General features: G+C 49.1%; 1 protein-coding gene across 3 annotated transcripts; it reads right to left on the bottom strand.

The window, feature by feature from the left end:
* Nucleotides 1-6,002: 6,002 nt before the first annotated feature.
* Nucleotides 6,003-12,805, bottom strand: COA6 (cytochrome c oxidase assembly factor 6). 3 transcript variants are annotated; one of them, XM_077751664.1, is made up of 3 exons: nucleotides 12,716-12,805; nucleotides 11,932-12,095; nucleotides 6,003-6,369 (listed from the first exon to the last, which is right to left on the bottom strand). In XM_077751664.1, exons 2-3 carry the CDS (start codon nucleotides 12,073-12,075, stop codon nucleotides 6,274-6,276), a joined length of 240 nt encoding a protein of 79 aa, XP_077607790.1. In that variant the 5' UTR covers nucleotides 12,076-12,095; nucleotides 12,716-12,805; the 3' UTR covers nucleotides 6,003-6,273. The 3 variants fall into 3 exon arrangements, with proteins under 3 accessions (XP_077607790.1, XP_077607791.1, XP_077607792.1); XM_077751665.1 differs by having other exon boundaries at nucleotides 12,563-12,795; XM_077751666.1 differs by having other exon boundaries at nucleotides 12,570-12,795.
* Nucleotides 12,806-13,261: the final 456 nt, after the last annotated feature.

Here is a 13,261-nt window from a genome sequence, read left to right as displayed (position 1 = left end):
GGGTGGCTCAGTGGGAGCATCCAACTCTTGATTTCGGCTCAGGTCAGGACCTCATGGTTCCTGACTGAGCCCCACATCCGGCTCTGCACTGACCGTGTGGAGCCTGCGGATTCTCTCCCAGCACCTCTCCACCCAAAAACAGCGAATGTTTCTTGCACATCATCAACAAGAGTGAGAATGGAGGCCAGGAAGGCTAATTTTCTTCCTGTTCTTCTGAGGGGGGGTTTGTTTGCTGTTGAGATTACCTCAGTATATAATGGTAACCATTTATCACCATTCAGCAACGAACTTCAATCATGTCTGGGTCCTTTTTAAGATTTCAGTTTCAGAATCTGTTACCAGTATATGTTTTTTTTCTTCTGAAGCTTTATTAAAATTTTTGTTTTGTAGAGGAATTGCAAAGATGTACACAGTTCCTATATGCCCTTTGCCCAGATGCCTCTAGTAGGGTCTTCTCCAACCATGAACATTTATCAAAACTAGGAAATTTGGTAACAGTGCCGTTCACTAACTGCAGACTACAGATCTGACCTGTGTTCAGATTTATTTTCCCACAGATGTGCCTTTTCTGTTCCAGGAGCCAGTCCAGGATGCTACATCGCTTTAGGTTTTCGGGTCTCCTTCATTTCTTGCCACCTTGTCTTTCCTGATCTTGACACTTCTGAGTACTGGTCAGGTATTTTGTAAATGTCTCCTAATTTGGGTTTGTCTAGTGTTTTCTCATGGTCAGCCTGAGGTGTCTGGGGCTTTAGGAAGGACCCTGCAGCGAGGACGTACCCTTGTCATCTCCTCACAGCATGGCCGTCTCACCCCGGTCATTTGTCGAAGGCAGCGTGTGCCGTGTTCTTCTCAGTGAAGTTGCTGTCTTTCACTTTCCGCGGTCTGTCAGCAGCTCGCTCACGAAGCCCAGCCCACACTCAAGGGCAGGAAATAAGCTTCAGCCTCGGGGAGGGAGGAGTCCAGGGGGCACCCGTTGAAACAACCACAGTAATTAACACTGTGGGAGATACTCGGAGGCTGTACGGACACAGTCTCCTGAGCATGTTGCCCATGGATTTCAGGACTTGTCAGCGGGTACTGCCTGCAGTGTTTGCATGGTGGGATTCTATGCTTCCCTCATTTCTTCTACATTCGTGACCTGGGATTCTGCTGTGAGGAAGACCAGTCCCTTATTCAGTCCAGTCTTATTCAGACCAGTCCCTTATTTGGCTTTTGTCCTTTTGAACTGTTCCCATTCTTCCAAAGTTACTTGGGTCAACCCCCCTCTCGGCCCCACTTCCAGTGAGTATGTGGCATATATGTCTAATCCGAGTAGACTCATTTATCATAATCTACATTCTAGACTGGAATCCCTCCAAAATCCTGGCTGATTTTACTTTAATGTGCACACAGCCACTTACTAATGTGCACAGTTATGAACCACCCCCCCCACCCCAGGGCCAGAGAAGACCGTCCTAACACCTAAAAATTCCTTTGCGTGCCCCCTTCATAGTTGACCCTTTTCCCCATTCCCAACCACTCATCTGTTTTCTATACTAAGTTTGCCTTTTCAAGAATCCTGCAAATGGAAGCATATAACACATAACCTTTTGGGTCTGGCTTTTTCCACATAGAAAAATGCACGGGAGGCTCATCTCTGTTACTATGAGACTCAGAAGTTCACTCCTTCTGAGTAGTAGTCATCCACTGTGTAGACAGACCTGCTTTCCTCTGTTGTAGGACCTTGAGTTGTTTCCAGTTTGGGGCAATTGTCAGTGAAGCTGCTGTAAACGTAGCTTTTGTTTTCAGTTCTCTGGATGAACTCCCTAGGAATGTGATAGCCGGGTCAACAGGTAAGCGGACGCTTAACTTCATAAAAAATCCCAAACTCTTCCAAAGGGGTTTTACTGTTTTGCGTTCCCTCGGCGGTGACATCAGCACTTGGTACTGTCAGCATTTTAATCTTAAAGCTCTTCTAATAACTTGCATTACTCTACTAACACGGAGCATCTTTTCATGTTACTATTCAATGCTATGAGTAGATGAGACAATATTCACATAATTTGCCCATTTTTTTAAGCCTGGGTGATTTATTTTGGTATAGAGTTGGAAGAATTTTTATTCTGCATACAAATTCTTTGTGATAGGTGATACACAGATATCTTTTCCCAGTCTGCAATTTTTGCAATTTTATCTTTTCATTTTCTTAATAAGGATCTTTCACACAGCATTTTTAGTTTTTATAAAGTTCAGCATTTATAAAACTTTTTTTTTTGGTCCTTTCTAGATTGTGCTTTTGATGTCACTACATACAAATCAGTATTTTCAAATCTAAAATGCCTACCTCCTCTGTATTTTCTTCTAGAAATCCTATAGTTTTGCATCTTATATTTGGGTCTATGATCCATTTCGAGTTTGTTTTTAATAAGGTGTGTGGTGGGTCAGGGTTCACTTTGTTGTTGTTGTGGAAGTACTTTCTCCAGAACCACTTGTTGGAAAGATTATTCTTTCTCCACCGAATTGCCTTTGCACACGTAGATTTTTGGACTCTTTTCTGTTCCACTGACCTCGATGTGAGGCCTTTGCCAGTACTGTACCTAATCACATAATAGGAATCCAACTTTTTGCTCTTTTCAATCCTTTGCCTTTCCATGCAGATTTTAGAATCAGCTTTTGTCAATAACTACACAAAAACATCTTGTTGGGATTTTGATTAGGGTTGTGTTGAACAAATCGGGAGAATTTAAGAGTACTGAGAATTTTAAGAACATTTGAGTTTTTTTTTTTAATGTTTTATTTATTTCTAATTTATTTCTAGGAGAGAGAGAGAGAGAGAGACAGTGTGAGCACGGGAGGGTCAGAGAGAGAGGGAGTCACAGACTGAAACAGGCTCCAGGCTCTGAGCTGGCAGTCAGCACACAGCCCGACGCGGGGCTCGAACCCACGAACCGCGAGATCATGACCTAAGCGAAAGTCGGACGCTTAACCAACTAAGCCACCCAGGCACCCCAAGAACATCTGGGTTTTCTAATCGTTGACTACAGTACATCTAGTTAGATCTTCTCTAACTTCAAATATTTTGTGCTTTGTAGTTCTCAGATACAGTTCTTCTACATAGATTTATATCAAGTACTCCTTTCAGGGTTTTTTTTAGTGCTACTGTAAATGTTTTTTTTTTTTTAATTACAGTGATTCATCGCTGGTATGTGGAAATAGGATTTTCTTTTATATACTGACCTTGTTTCTTGCCATCTAAGATTTGCTTGGTTCTAGCAGCTTTTTTGTCAGTTCTCTGCCACAAACTGAAGTTTGTGTTGAGGAAGACTTTTGGCACCATATGTCCAGTGCACCGGTTCACTTTGTGTCTGTCATGGTTTGGTAATTCTTGTTGGATCTCACACTTTTTCATCATAATATTTCTTACGGTGATCTGCAATCAGTGAGCTGCTTCGACATCACCATTGACATTGCCTTGGGGCGTGGTGAACTTAACTGACAAATGTGTTCTGTTTATAGAACCGGTTTCATTTCTTCCTTCCCAATTTGTACGCTTTTTATTTCTTTTTTGTTCTTGAAGGGGCTAGGAATCCAGCACAATCCTTGAACAGACCTCAGAAGGGATAGCCTTACCCTATTACTGATCTTGGGAAGAAGCATGTATTGTTTTCCTACACTAAGTATGATATTAGCTGTAGGGTTTTTAATAGGTGGTCTTTATTACTTTACCTGTATATTTTAAGTTCAACTTTTTTCTTCCAGTCTTCATTTTTCTGTGCCTATATGAAAATGCTAATTCCCAGGACACACGACAGCCTACTTTCTTCAGGATCTTAACTATAGAGAAACTATAGCTTGTTTTGTTGCACTCTTCAAGTACTGCATTTTTTAGAAATTAAAGGTTTGTGGCAACTCTGTTGAGCAAGTCTACGGACACCATTGGTCTCTGTGTCACATTTTAGTAATTCTCACAGTATTTCAAACGTTTCCATTATTTGTCGTGGGGATCTGTGATCTTTGATGTTACTATTGTAATTGTTTTGGGGCGCCATGAGCTGTGTGTATTCTAACTGTTCCACTGACTGGCTATTCCTGGTCTCTCGCCCTATTCACTTAAGAAAAAACAACACTGAAATCAGGCCAATTAATAACCCTACAGCTCACTTTAAATCAAAAAGGTCGGGCCTGGTGAGGAAGACAGGCCAAAAGGTAGGTCTCCTTTGCCAGACAGCCAAGTTGTGAATGCAAAGAAGAACTCTTGAAGGAAGCTGAAAGTGCTTCTCCAGTAAACACGTAGAGAGTAAGAAAGTGAAACAGCCCTAGTGCTGATACGGAGAAAATTTGAGTGGTCTGCACAGAAGATCAAATGCCACAACATTCCCTAAAACTGAAGCCTAATTCAGAGCATGGTCCTAATTCTTCAATATTATGAAGGCCGAGAGAGGGGAGGAAGCTGCAGAGGAAAAGTCTGAAGCTCACAGAAGTTGGTTCATGTGGTTTAAAGAAAGACGTCATCTCCATAGCCTCAAATTATAAGGTGATGCAGCAAGTATCCAGATCTACCACGGTACTTCATGAAGGCAGTTACACTCACTAAACAACAGATTTCAGTGTAGACAGAACAGCCTTATCTTGGAAGAAGATGCTATCTAATATTTCCATAGCTAGGGAGAAGTCCGTGTCTGGCTTCAAAGCACAGGTTGCCTGTCTTGTTAGGGGTTAAGGCAGCCAGTGACTTTACCTAAAAGCCTGTGCTGGGCGGCTCAGTCAGGGGAGCATCTGACTTTTGATTTCAGCTCAGGTCATGGTCCCAGGGTAGTGGGGTCAGGCTCTGCGCTGAGCAGGGAGCCTGCTTGAGATTCTCTCTCTCCCCCCAACTCGCCAAAATAAAAGCCTGTGCTCTATAAATGGAACAGCAAAGCCTGGATGACAGCAGATCTGTTTACAACATGGTTTACTGCATATTTTAAACCCAATATTGAGAACTACTCAAAAAAGTTGCCTTTCACAATATTACTGCTCATTGGCAATACGCCCGGGTCAACTATGAGTGCTGGCGATGCACCCAGATTGTTGTTTTCATGCCTGCTAATGCACATCCCTTCTGCAGCCCACGGAGTTTCAACTCTCATTAAGAAATACATTATGTAAAACCAGAGCTGCCAGCCATAGTGACCCCTCTGACAGATCTGGGCAAAGCAAACCTGGAAAGGACTCACCATTCTAGATGCCAGGAAGGATGTTCGTGACTCCTGGGAAGAGGTGAAAACCTCAGCATTAACGGGGTTTACGAAATTGATGCCAGCCCTCTTGGATGACTGTGACAGGTTCAGGACTGCAGATGTGGTAGCAACAGCGAGAGGACCGAAATCAGAAGTGGAGCCTGAGGACCGGACTGAGTGGCTGCAATCTCGGGTTAAAAACCTGAGCGGATGAGGAGCTGCTGCTTACGGATAAGCAGACAAAAAGGTGTCATGAGATGGAATCCACTCCTTGTGAAGATGCTGGGAAGTTTGCTGAAATGCTAACAAACAGGAATAGAATAGTAGAGACTCAGTCGACAAAGCGACAGTGGGGTTTGGGAGGACAGACGGCCGATTCTGAAAGCAGCTATAAATGCTATCAGGCAGCGTAAGGTGCCGTGAGAGACCACTTGTGAAAGCAAGAGTCAGTCCGTGGCAAACTTCATTACTTTTAAGAGAACGCCACCGCCCTGATCAGCCCTCCACAGCAAGGCCAGACCCTCCACCAGCAGGGAGGGAAAAAAAAAGTACAGCTCACTGAAAGCTCAGATGCTGGGTAGCGGTTTTTTTTAAGGTACATACATTGTTTTTTGGACCGAACGCTCTGACATGCTTACGTCTTACAGTGTAAACCTAACTTCCATGTGCCCTGAGCAATCATTCATCTGACTTGCTTTGTTGTGATGTCTGCTTTACTGGTCTGGAACTGAGAATGTGCGTCATCTCCACGGTCAGCCTGTTATCTGTATCGGTCATACTTGCCTACGCTGATGCTCCAACCAAAAAAAAAAAAAGTACATGGGTTTTTATAATAGGCTTTAATTTTTCTTAAAATATAGATTTCTTACTAGATTAAAACTAAGCATATTTCATACCATTTTGACTCTTCAGAGCCTGAATGATGGAATCTGTTACTTGAGCGTCTGCTCGTGGAGCAAGTCGTGCCGCTCGCCATGATTCACACCGCCGCCGTCCCCTCGTTCCCGCGGTCAGGGCGCAATTTTGCAAGTTCAGAAAGAACAGTTTCAACCCTGCTGACAAGTTCAGGAATAGCCTAGGACTGTGCAGTTGGCTTTGACGGCTGGAACTGTCCTGCTTCAAATTTTTCTTTGAACTTTAAGTAGTCTCTTCTTTTATCAAAATACTTTATCTGTTGAGAAAAGTGAAGGGAAAGTTTTTGCAGTTTGGAATAAAAGCACAGATTTAAATGGGATCAATTAATCAACATAAGTTGAATAAGTGGCGTAAATGATCTGCGTTCCAGAATCATTCTGAATCCATGCACGTGATATACTAGAGTCTCTGAAGAGGGTGTAGACCTGTGAGCCCTAGCCCCTTTTGAGTTACAGATCCTGTGGAGAATTCAAAGAACTCATGAACCTTCTTGAAAAACGCCCCTGTACTTGAGGTGTGACTCTCACCATGCGGACTGACAGAGCTCACAGGTTCTAACGCTCATGATTTAAAGACACTGTACAAGTTTTTATTAACTGTAAGGTCAATAAATTTCGTAGTTCATCAACCATCATATTTAGCAAGTTGATCTCATCCAGAAACACATTTATGACACATGGTTAAAAATTCTACTTAGAAACTATGTGATGGATGGCAAAATTAAAGACATCCTCCTGGGGCACCTGGGAGGCTCAGGTGGGCATCTGACTTCAGGTCATGATCCCACAGTTTGAGTTCAAGCCCCGCATCGGGCTCTGTGCTGACAGCTTGGAGCCTCCTTTAGATTCTATGTCTGTCTCTCTCAAAAATAATGTAAAAAAAAAAAAACTTTAAAGAGATACTTTTATTTAATCCTCCTTGTGCCTAGGGAATTTGAAGTATCCTGAAACAGTAAAATTCCAGGAGAAAAGCAAGGTCAACCACAAAATTCTGTATCTATATCCGAGCTGCTTTGCAGACAAGGCAGAAAATACTACACATCTTCACTGTCAGAATAAAAAAACACCAGTTCTTTTGTTAAAAGCTTTTCTTAGGCTCCAATAAATAATTTAAGAAATCCTAAGTGACAATCGGACTGAGATGTACACCTCTCGTCAGCTGGAACGAGAGCCACCCCAAGTCTCCCGGGGACGCCGCAGCCACAGGGCGTCCTGCCTGACCCGCGAAGGGACCACTGCTTTCTGCCTCGCCCAGAAACCTGGTCCTTGGAAACCACACTGTCAGAAATTCACTCTCAGTGGTTCGGTCCATAAAAGTGAACCCTCTTACCTCTGCCTAGAGGATCTAAGTTAATCTAACAGAGAGACAGCCTTCATTTCCAACCCAGGGGCAGGGTCTCAAATAAGGGATTTCTGAACATGACATTCATCTTTAAGAAAATCGGACCCCGGGTCCCCTTCTCCATCCGGAGCTGACAAGGACCTGTTTAGATGCAGCCCCGCTTCGTTTCAGTTTCACTACATCCCACCCTATGCCTGGTGGCGGGCTCCTTTCCTCCGCTCAGCGAGGTGCCCGCTGCTCCTCTGGCGTGTGGCCCCCTCCTTCCCCGGTTACGTGTTAACAGATCTGCCAGCCTACAGGTTCAGCTCTGGTGGCTGGGATGGCTGTTCTTTATACGCGATCCCACAGGAAGAGGTGGACAGTGTCTGTACATCTGTGGCAAGTTATCTCTGATGACAGATCCTGTGACAGCTCCAGCTGCCTAACCAACAGTGCCTAACACCTCTGTCTCGGCCTGTCCCGAATTTGGTGCCTCTTGTCTGCCCTCTAATATGTTCCTCAGTGGATGCGCCCCTAAGCACCCCGGCACTCCGACCCCGCCCCCTCCTCACTCGAGTTGTCCTAACAACCCCTGAACTGGGTTCTCCACCCTCCTCAATCCAGCTGTCATGCTGCTGCTGGCAAGCTCTTTCCCCAGCCACACCTGCTCACTGCCCGTGTCGGAAGGTCTCTCTGGGGGTGCCCGCAGACCCCTAAGGTCCGCATCCAGTTCCTCGGTAAGACAGACAAGGCCATTCGTGGCTTCACCTCTGTCCATCTGTCCTCCCTGACTGTGCCCCCAGTCCCTGAAATGCTGGCCAGACAGAGCTACTCCACTTCTCAGATGGGCTTATTTCTCGCGTGTACACACTCTGCCCCGACAGCTCTCCCCCCGGGCCTCGGCCGCCTTGGTTAACAAACACTCCAAGATCCTCAATCAGGGCGCGCGGGCTTCACCAGCTAGGAAGGCGATGAGCATCCGTGGAGAAGGACTGTGTACATGACATGCCAGCGTCCTCAGAGCCGCTACACGGGGTGCGGGACAGCAGTGCGAACGCCCATGCGTTGGAATTTCTAGAGCACTTCAAAGGCTCACACGGAAAAGACAGCATCTGAAATCGATACTGGGATCGGGTCTCTCGGCCAATGCTGGAATGATGGCCCCTCTTCCTCCAACGGCCCGACGGGACACTGTAAACAGGCCTGTTACATGGTGGGGCTGACGGGGGCCGCTGAAAGCCGCAGAGCACCGGCGGAGAGTGACTCGCTGCGGTGACAGCGAGCAGTTCGGCCGTTTGCCACCTTTCTTAGGTCACCCTCGTCTCTCCACACCTTCACTGCTTAGCTGATCTTGCATAAATCATGTTATCCTTCCGGGGCTTAGCTGCTAGTGTCACACACACACAAAGCACGAGACTGAATGAAGATAAAGCTCGTAAAAAAAAAGTCTCACCCAGAATGGACCCAAACGCTACTTGCATTTCCAACCCCTCCCTGCCTGTGTACCCCTGCCTTCCCACACACAGCTCTGGCTCTCCCTTTCTAGCCTCTGGGGTGGGTGAGGCTGCAACAGGCGATGCCTGAGCAGAGCCCTCAGCACAGTGGCCACCACGGTCAGAGGCTGTGGAAGTCAATTCCGGCACGGTGCTGCGCTGCCCACCTCCCTCCTGCGTGGGGGCCGGCTGTGCTCATCTTCACCACCAGCACTCCCGGCCCTCTGCTTGGGTGGCCCTGGCGCAAGCGCAGCCCCAGCCCCTTCTGGCTCCCTGACCTCATCAGTGACCTCGTCCCCCAGCCTTACTCCCAGGATCAAAGCGCAGGCCTTGGCCAGTAAATCCGCTCTCCCGCAGTCCCCATTCTGAGTATCCTGTTCCCCCGCCACCACCCCTCCCCTTTCTCTGGGAGACCTCGATATCAACAACCCGACGGCCACCTTCTTGCTGGCCCCTCTCCTTTCCTCACCGCCGAACTCTAAGCTCAGCAGGGGTTGCTGAGAACAGGGCACCACTAGCACTCGGAGTAAACGCCATGGCCCTGGCCTCAGGTCCCCTCTCCCACCCTGACTTCCGCTGTCCCTTAAGCAGCAGCGCCGGGGTGGTGTCCCGCTTCCCTCCTGGGGTGCGCCTGCAGTAGGCCCCACAGTGGAGGCCCTGGCCTCTGGGCCGCTGTCGATGCTGGTGTCCGTCACCGAGGACAGGGGCACCGGGGGAGAGGCCCGTGGGTACAGGGATGGGGAGGATGCAGAGGGCAAGGCTGGTGCCCGTGAACATCTAACTGGACCGCTCTGCAGGTGCCTCTGGGGCGGGAGAAAGGGCCAGATCGGGCATCAGCTAAGGCCAGGCTGCCTGGGGAGAGTGGGCACAGAGGCGCGCCGGCGCTTCACACGTGCAGGGAAGCATTCCAAAGCGTGTGGCTGCCACACACTCTCAGGGGGAAACCGAGGGCAGTGAACTGTACAGGGAGATGGGGCTTTTGCATTTCAATAGACTAGAAACTTAGGCCTGAGTTTCAAGACCACCATGAGGACTGTGCAGGCTATTTTCTGGGACTGTTTTCTTGCAGGACACGCACAAGGAGCAGTGTGGAGAAGGGGAAGGCGGGGGTCTGGACGAGACACCTGCGCTCAAACCCAGGCTCCGCGCTTACAGGTGACTCCATTTCAATGTGCCCAAGGTTCTTGTCTGCAAAACTAGGTGGCCTTCAGGAGGAGCAGCAGCGGAGGTGGGGGGCACATGGGAGATGCTCAGAGCACTTCCTCAGTAAACGTGAGCTGTGAGCAGGACACAGTAACCTGGAGACAGGGCTGGCCCTCCGGCATGGATGGGACTTAGAATAAGGAAGTAACAGGCTGGCAGTAAAAACAAACAAAAAATCCTTTATGACGCAAAGAACCGAGGTGTCCTGAAGGTAGGGGAGGGAGAGGGCCTGCTAATGGGGGTTGGAGAGAAAGCAGTGGGTTTCCAAGGACAAAGAGAAAATAAAAATAGGACCGAAGTGTGACTTCCAAGGGGCTAAGACAGTGATTCCCAACCTAACAGCCTGGAGAACCACAGCCAGTTTGAAAGACTTGGTTTCTATTTCCAGACATTCGGTAAATCAGACGTGAGGTCTGGGACACAGCCATTTAGCAAATCTCCACATGATTGAGCCGTGATCAGAGTGGAAAATCATGGCAACACTGTCAACAGACAGGTCTCTGAGTGACAAAATTCTCCTAAGATGCAGGGGTGGGGTGAGAACAGAAGCCACCAACATCCCAGCTGTGACCCGCCTCAGGGCAGAGTCCTGCCCTGTTCTCAGCAGGGACCTTGGGACCACAGGGCCAGAGAGCCCAGCGAGAAGGGGCCAGCACAGGCAGTAAAGGGAGCTGGGCCTTCCAGGAACCGAGTTTGCTCAGCCCAAACGCCCACACTCTCCACCTGCTAGTTAAACCAGGTGGTCACGGCGCATCAGGCTAATGGGAAAACCAGGGAGGTAGAACACTGTTTGCCTGAATCGTGATGCAGTCCGATCACAAAGGTTTCTATTTCTATGTCAAGTTAGACATTGAGTCTTCACAGGAATCCCATGAGATTGGTTGCATGAATCGGACTGCGTTCACTCCCAGCCCGGCCCTCCCGGAAGACCGCCACCCTCCTGCGCGCCTCCGGCTCCTCATCTACAAATGTGCGGTGTGACAGCCGCGACCCTAAAAGCACGTCATCTCTAAGATGATCTGTTCTCGCGCTACCTGGTATACTTCGCGGCAGCACGGCGGGAGTGAAAAAGCACAGACAAATTCAGGTTCAAATCTTCCGTCGGCCAGCTGGGCCTGACTTCTTACAGTTCTGCCCCTTACGGACCAACACCAAACAGGCTACCTCAATGTCCCGCACTTCGGATACCTCCTCCAGCACTGAGAGCAAGCTACCCCCCTGAAAGGGCCCTGACACAGGAGTGTCCACACTTAAGACAGGACCATCTGCTGAGCTCTGTGTCAGCTCCCCTCCCCCGCCACTCCCAGATACAGGGCAGGCAGTGCACAGCAGAGAAACACCTGTCGGGGCAGATGGTGGCAGATGGTGGCAGAAGCCATCCTACGAGCATCCTTGTCCACTTTCCAAACCATTCTCCTAGTACTCTGGGTATATGGTCATATGACCGGGGCTGGGCGACAGGGAATGCTTTATTTCTTCTGACAATAGCTCTAGGCCCACGAACTGGCCAACCCTTACCCAAGAATCAATACTCTTCCTAAGATCCTTAAGAAAGCTACCCATTTGGTGGGTCAAAATTTTTGGTGATGGTCTCTGTTTTCAGTGATCTTTAAGGTGTCAGGTGACTTCTCCCAAATGCCTCCCTGATGTAAGTACATACAACACATCTGGATTACCAGAGGTTTCTCTGCGGCTCACAGAAACTAAATTGCCTGAGACAGGGCTTTGTTTGCTGACGACCACTCACCCTGTAAGCTCTATGCCTTTAACAGCGAACAGAAACACATTCGAGTGTGCCTTACCCACTGCTGGGGACAACTTGATTCAAAAGAGCTTCTTAACTTCTTGCACCGAGAAGGGTCCTCTGTGTTCTCATCTAAACACTTCCAGTACGCATCCCGGGCTCCCCAGCAAGCCTGCCTTTCTTTCATAGATGGGGCTGCCATTCGTTCCCAGGGGGCTCCAGCTGTCGGCGGAAATAACATTTGATGTTAACAAGGAACGTGTCATTTCAGGGAGAACGCTGTCGTTCCCGCCCACCTCGCCCTCTTAATGATGCAACTGAAATCAATCAGTTCTTAATTAACGATCCCATGAGAACACCTGCTTTGGAAGCTGATCTCCTCTACGGAACTGGATCCACTGCTGGGGGGACAGCCTGGTCCCAGGCAGCCCGAGTGAGAAGTACGGGGGTCTGGCACGGGGCCGTCCCTTGGGGGGGGGGCTCATGTAACCTCTAGGACTTGTTTCCCATCTGTAAAACGGGGCAGCGGTGCCCAGTTTACAAGGTTGCTGTTGGAACCGAACTTCTGGACAAACAAGTGCACGGGGACAAAGTTACCCAGCAGGGCCGGGAGCGCTATCGAGCCCTGCCTGAGAGGGGCCCGAGGAGCGCGNCCACGCTCGCCCGCCGGGACCCCACCGCGAGCTGACCTCTCACCCGCCCAGAATCAGGTTCCCTCCGGCGCCGACGCGGGAGCCAAGGGTCATGGAGCCCAACAAACTGGGGGAAGAAGGCGCGGTTGCAGAGTCCCGGCGCCGGAGGGTCGCCTCGCCCGCTGGGGCTCGAGCGGCGTTAGAACTCACCGCCCGGAGAATGCACCTCACGCGGTGAATCCGCCCTCCAGCTTGGAATGACCCCTACGGGACCCCGTTCGCCGTTCGGGGAGGGCGGGACTTCCGGCACCGCTCTCTCCCTCTATTGCCGCGACTTCCTTCCGGACCTACGGGGGCGGAGGAGGCGGCGCCTGGGGGTGTGGAGGTTGAGAATGGGTGTGACTCTGTCACTGCTTTGAGAGGCCTTGACTCTATTGTTATGTAAAGCTTCTCTCCCCGCGGCTTTTAAAAGTTGTGACGAACTGTGCTCCTTTAGTAAATATCGGTGGCCTTGTATATTTCCTCCTCCGGCGCTGCCTGGAAGGCTTGACTGGCAAGCCCTGCCGGAGGGCAGTTTGGGGTGGAAATTTGCACCCGAGGGGTTAAGAGCTAGACATAATGTTACAGATGAAAGCTTTACTCCTCTTCCTAGACAGAGATATGTAGAGACAGAGATAGAGATGGAGATGATAGATATGGAGAGGGGAGTGGGGGAGAGGAGAGAGGGACACGACCCAGGAGACAAGGCAAAACAGT

This window comes from Crocuta crocuta, unplaced genomic scaffold (genome assembly GCF_008692635.1).
Source record: "Crocuta crocuta isolate KB4526 unplaced genomic scaffold, BGI_CrCroc_1.0 scaffold59, whole genome shotgun sequence".
NCBI classification, from domain to species: domain Eukaryota; kingdom Metazoa; phylum Chordata; class Mammalia; order Carnivora; family Hyaenidae; genus Crocuta; species Crocuta crocuta.
The sequence above is the reverse complement of the archived record's forward strand: the minus strand, read 5'-3'. Positions and strand labels throughout refer to the sequence as shown.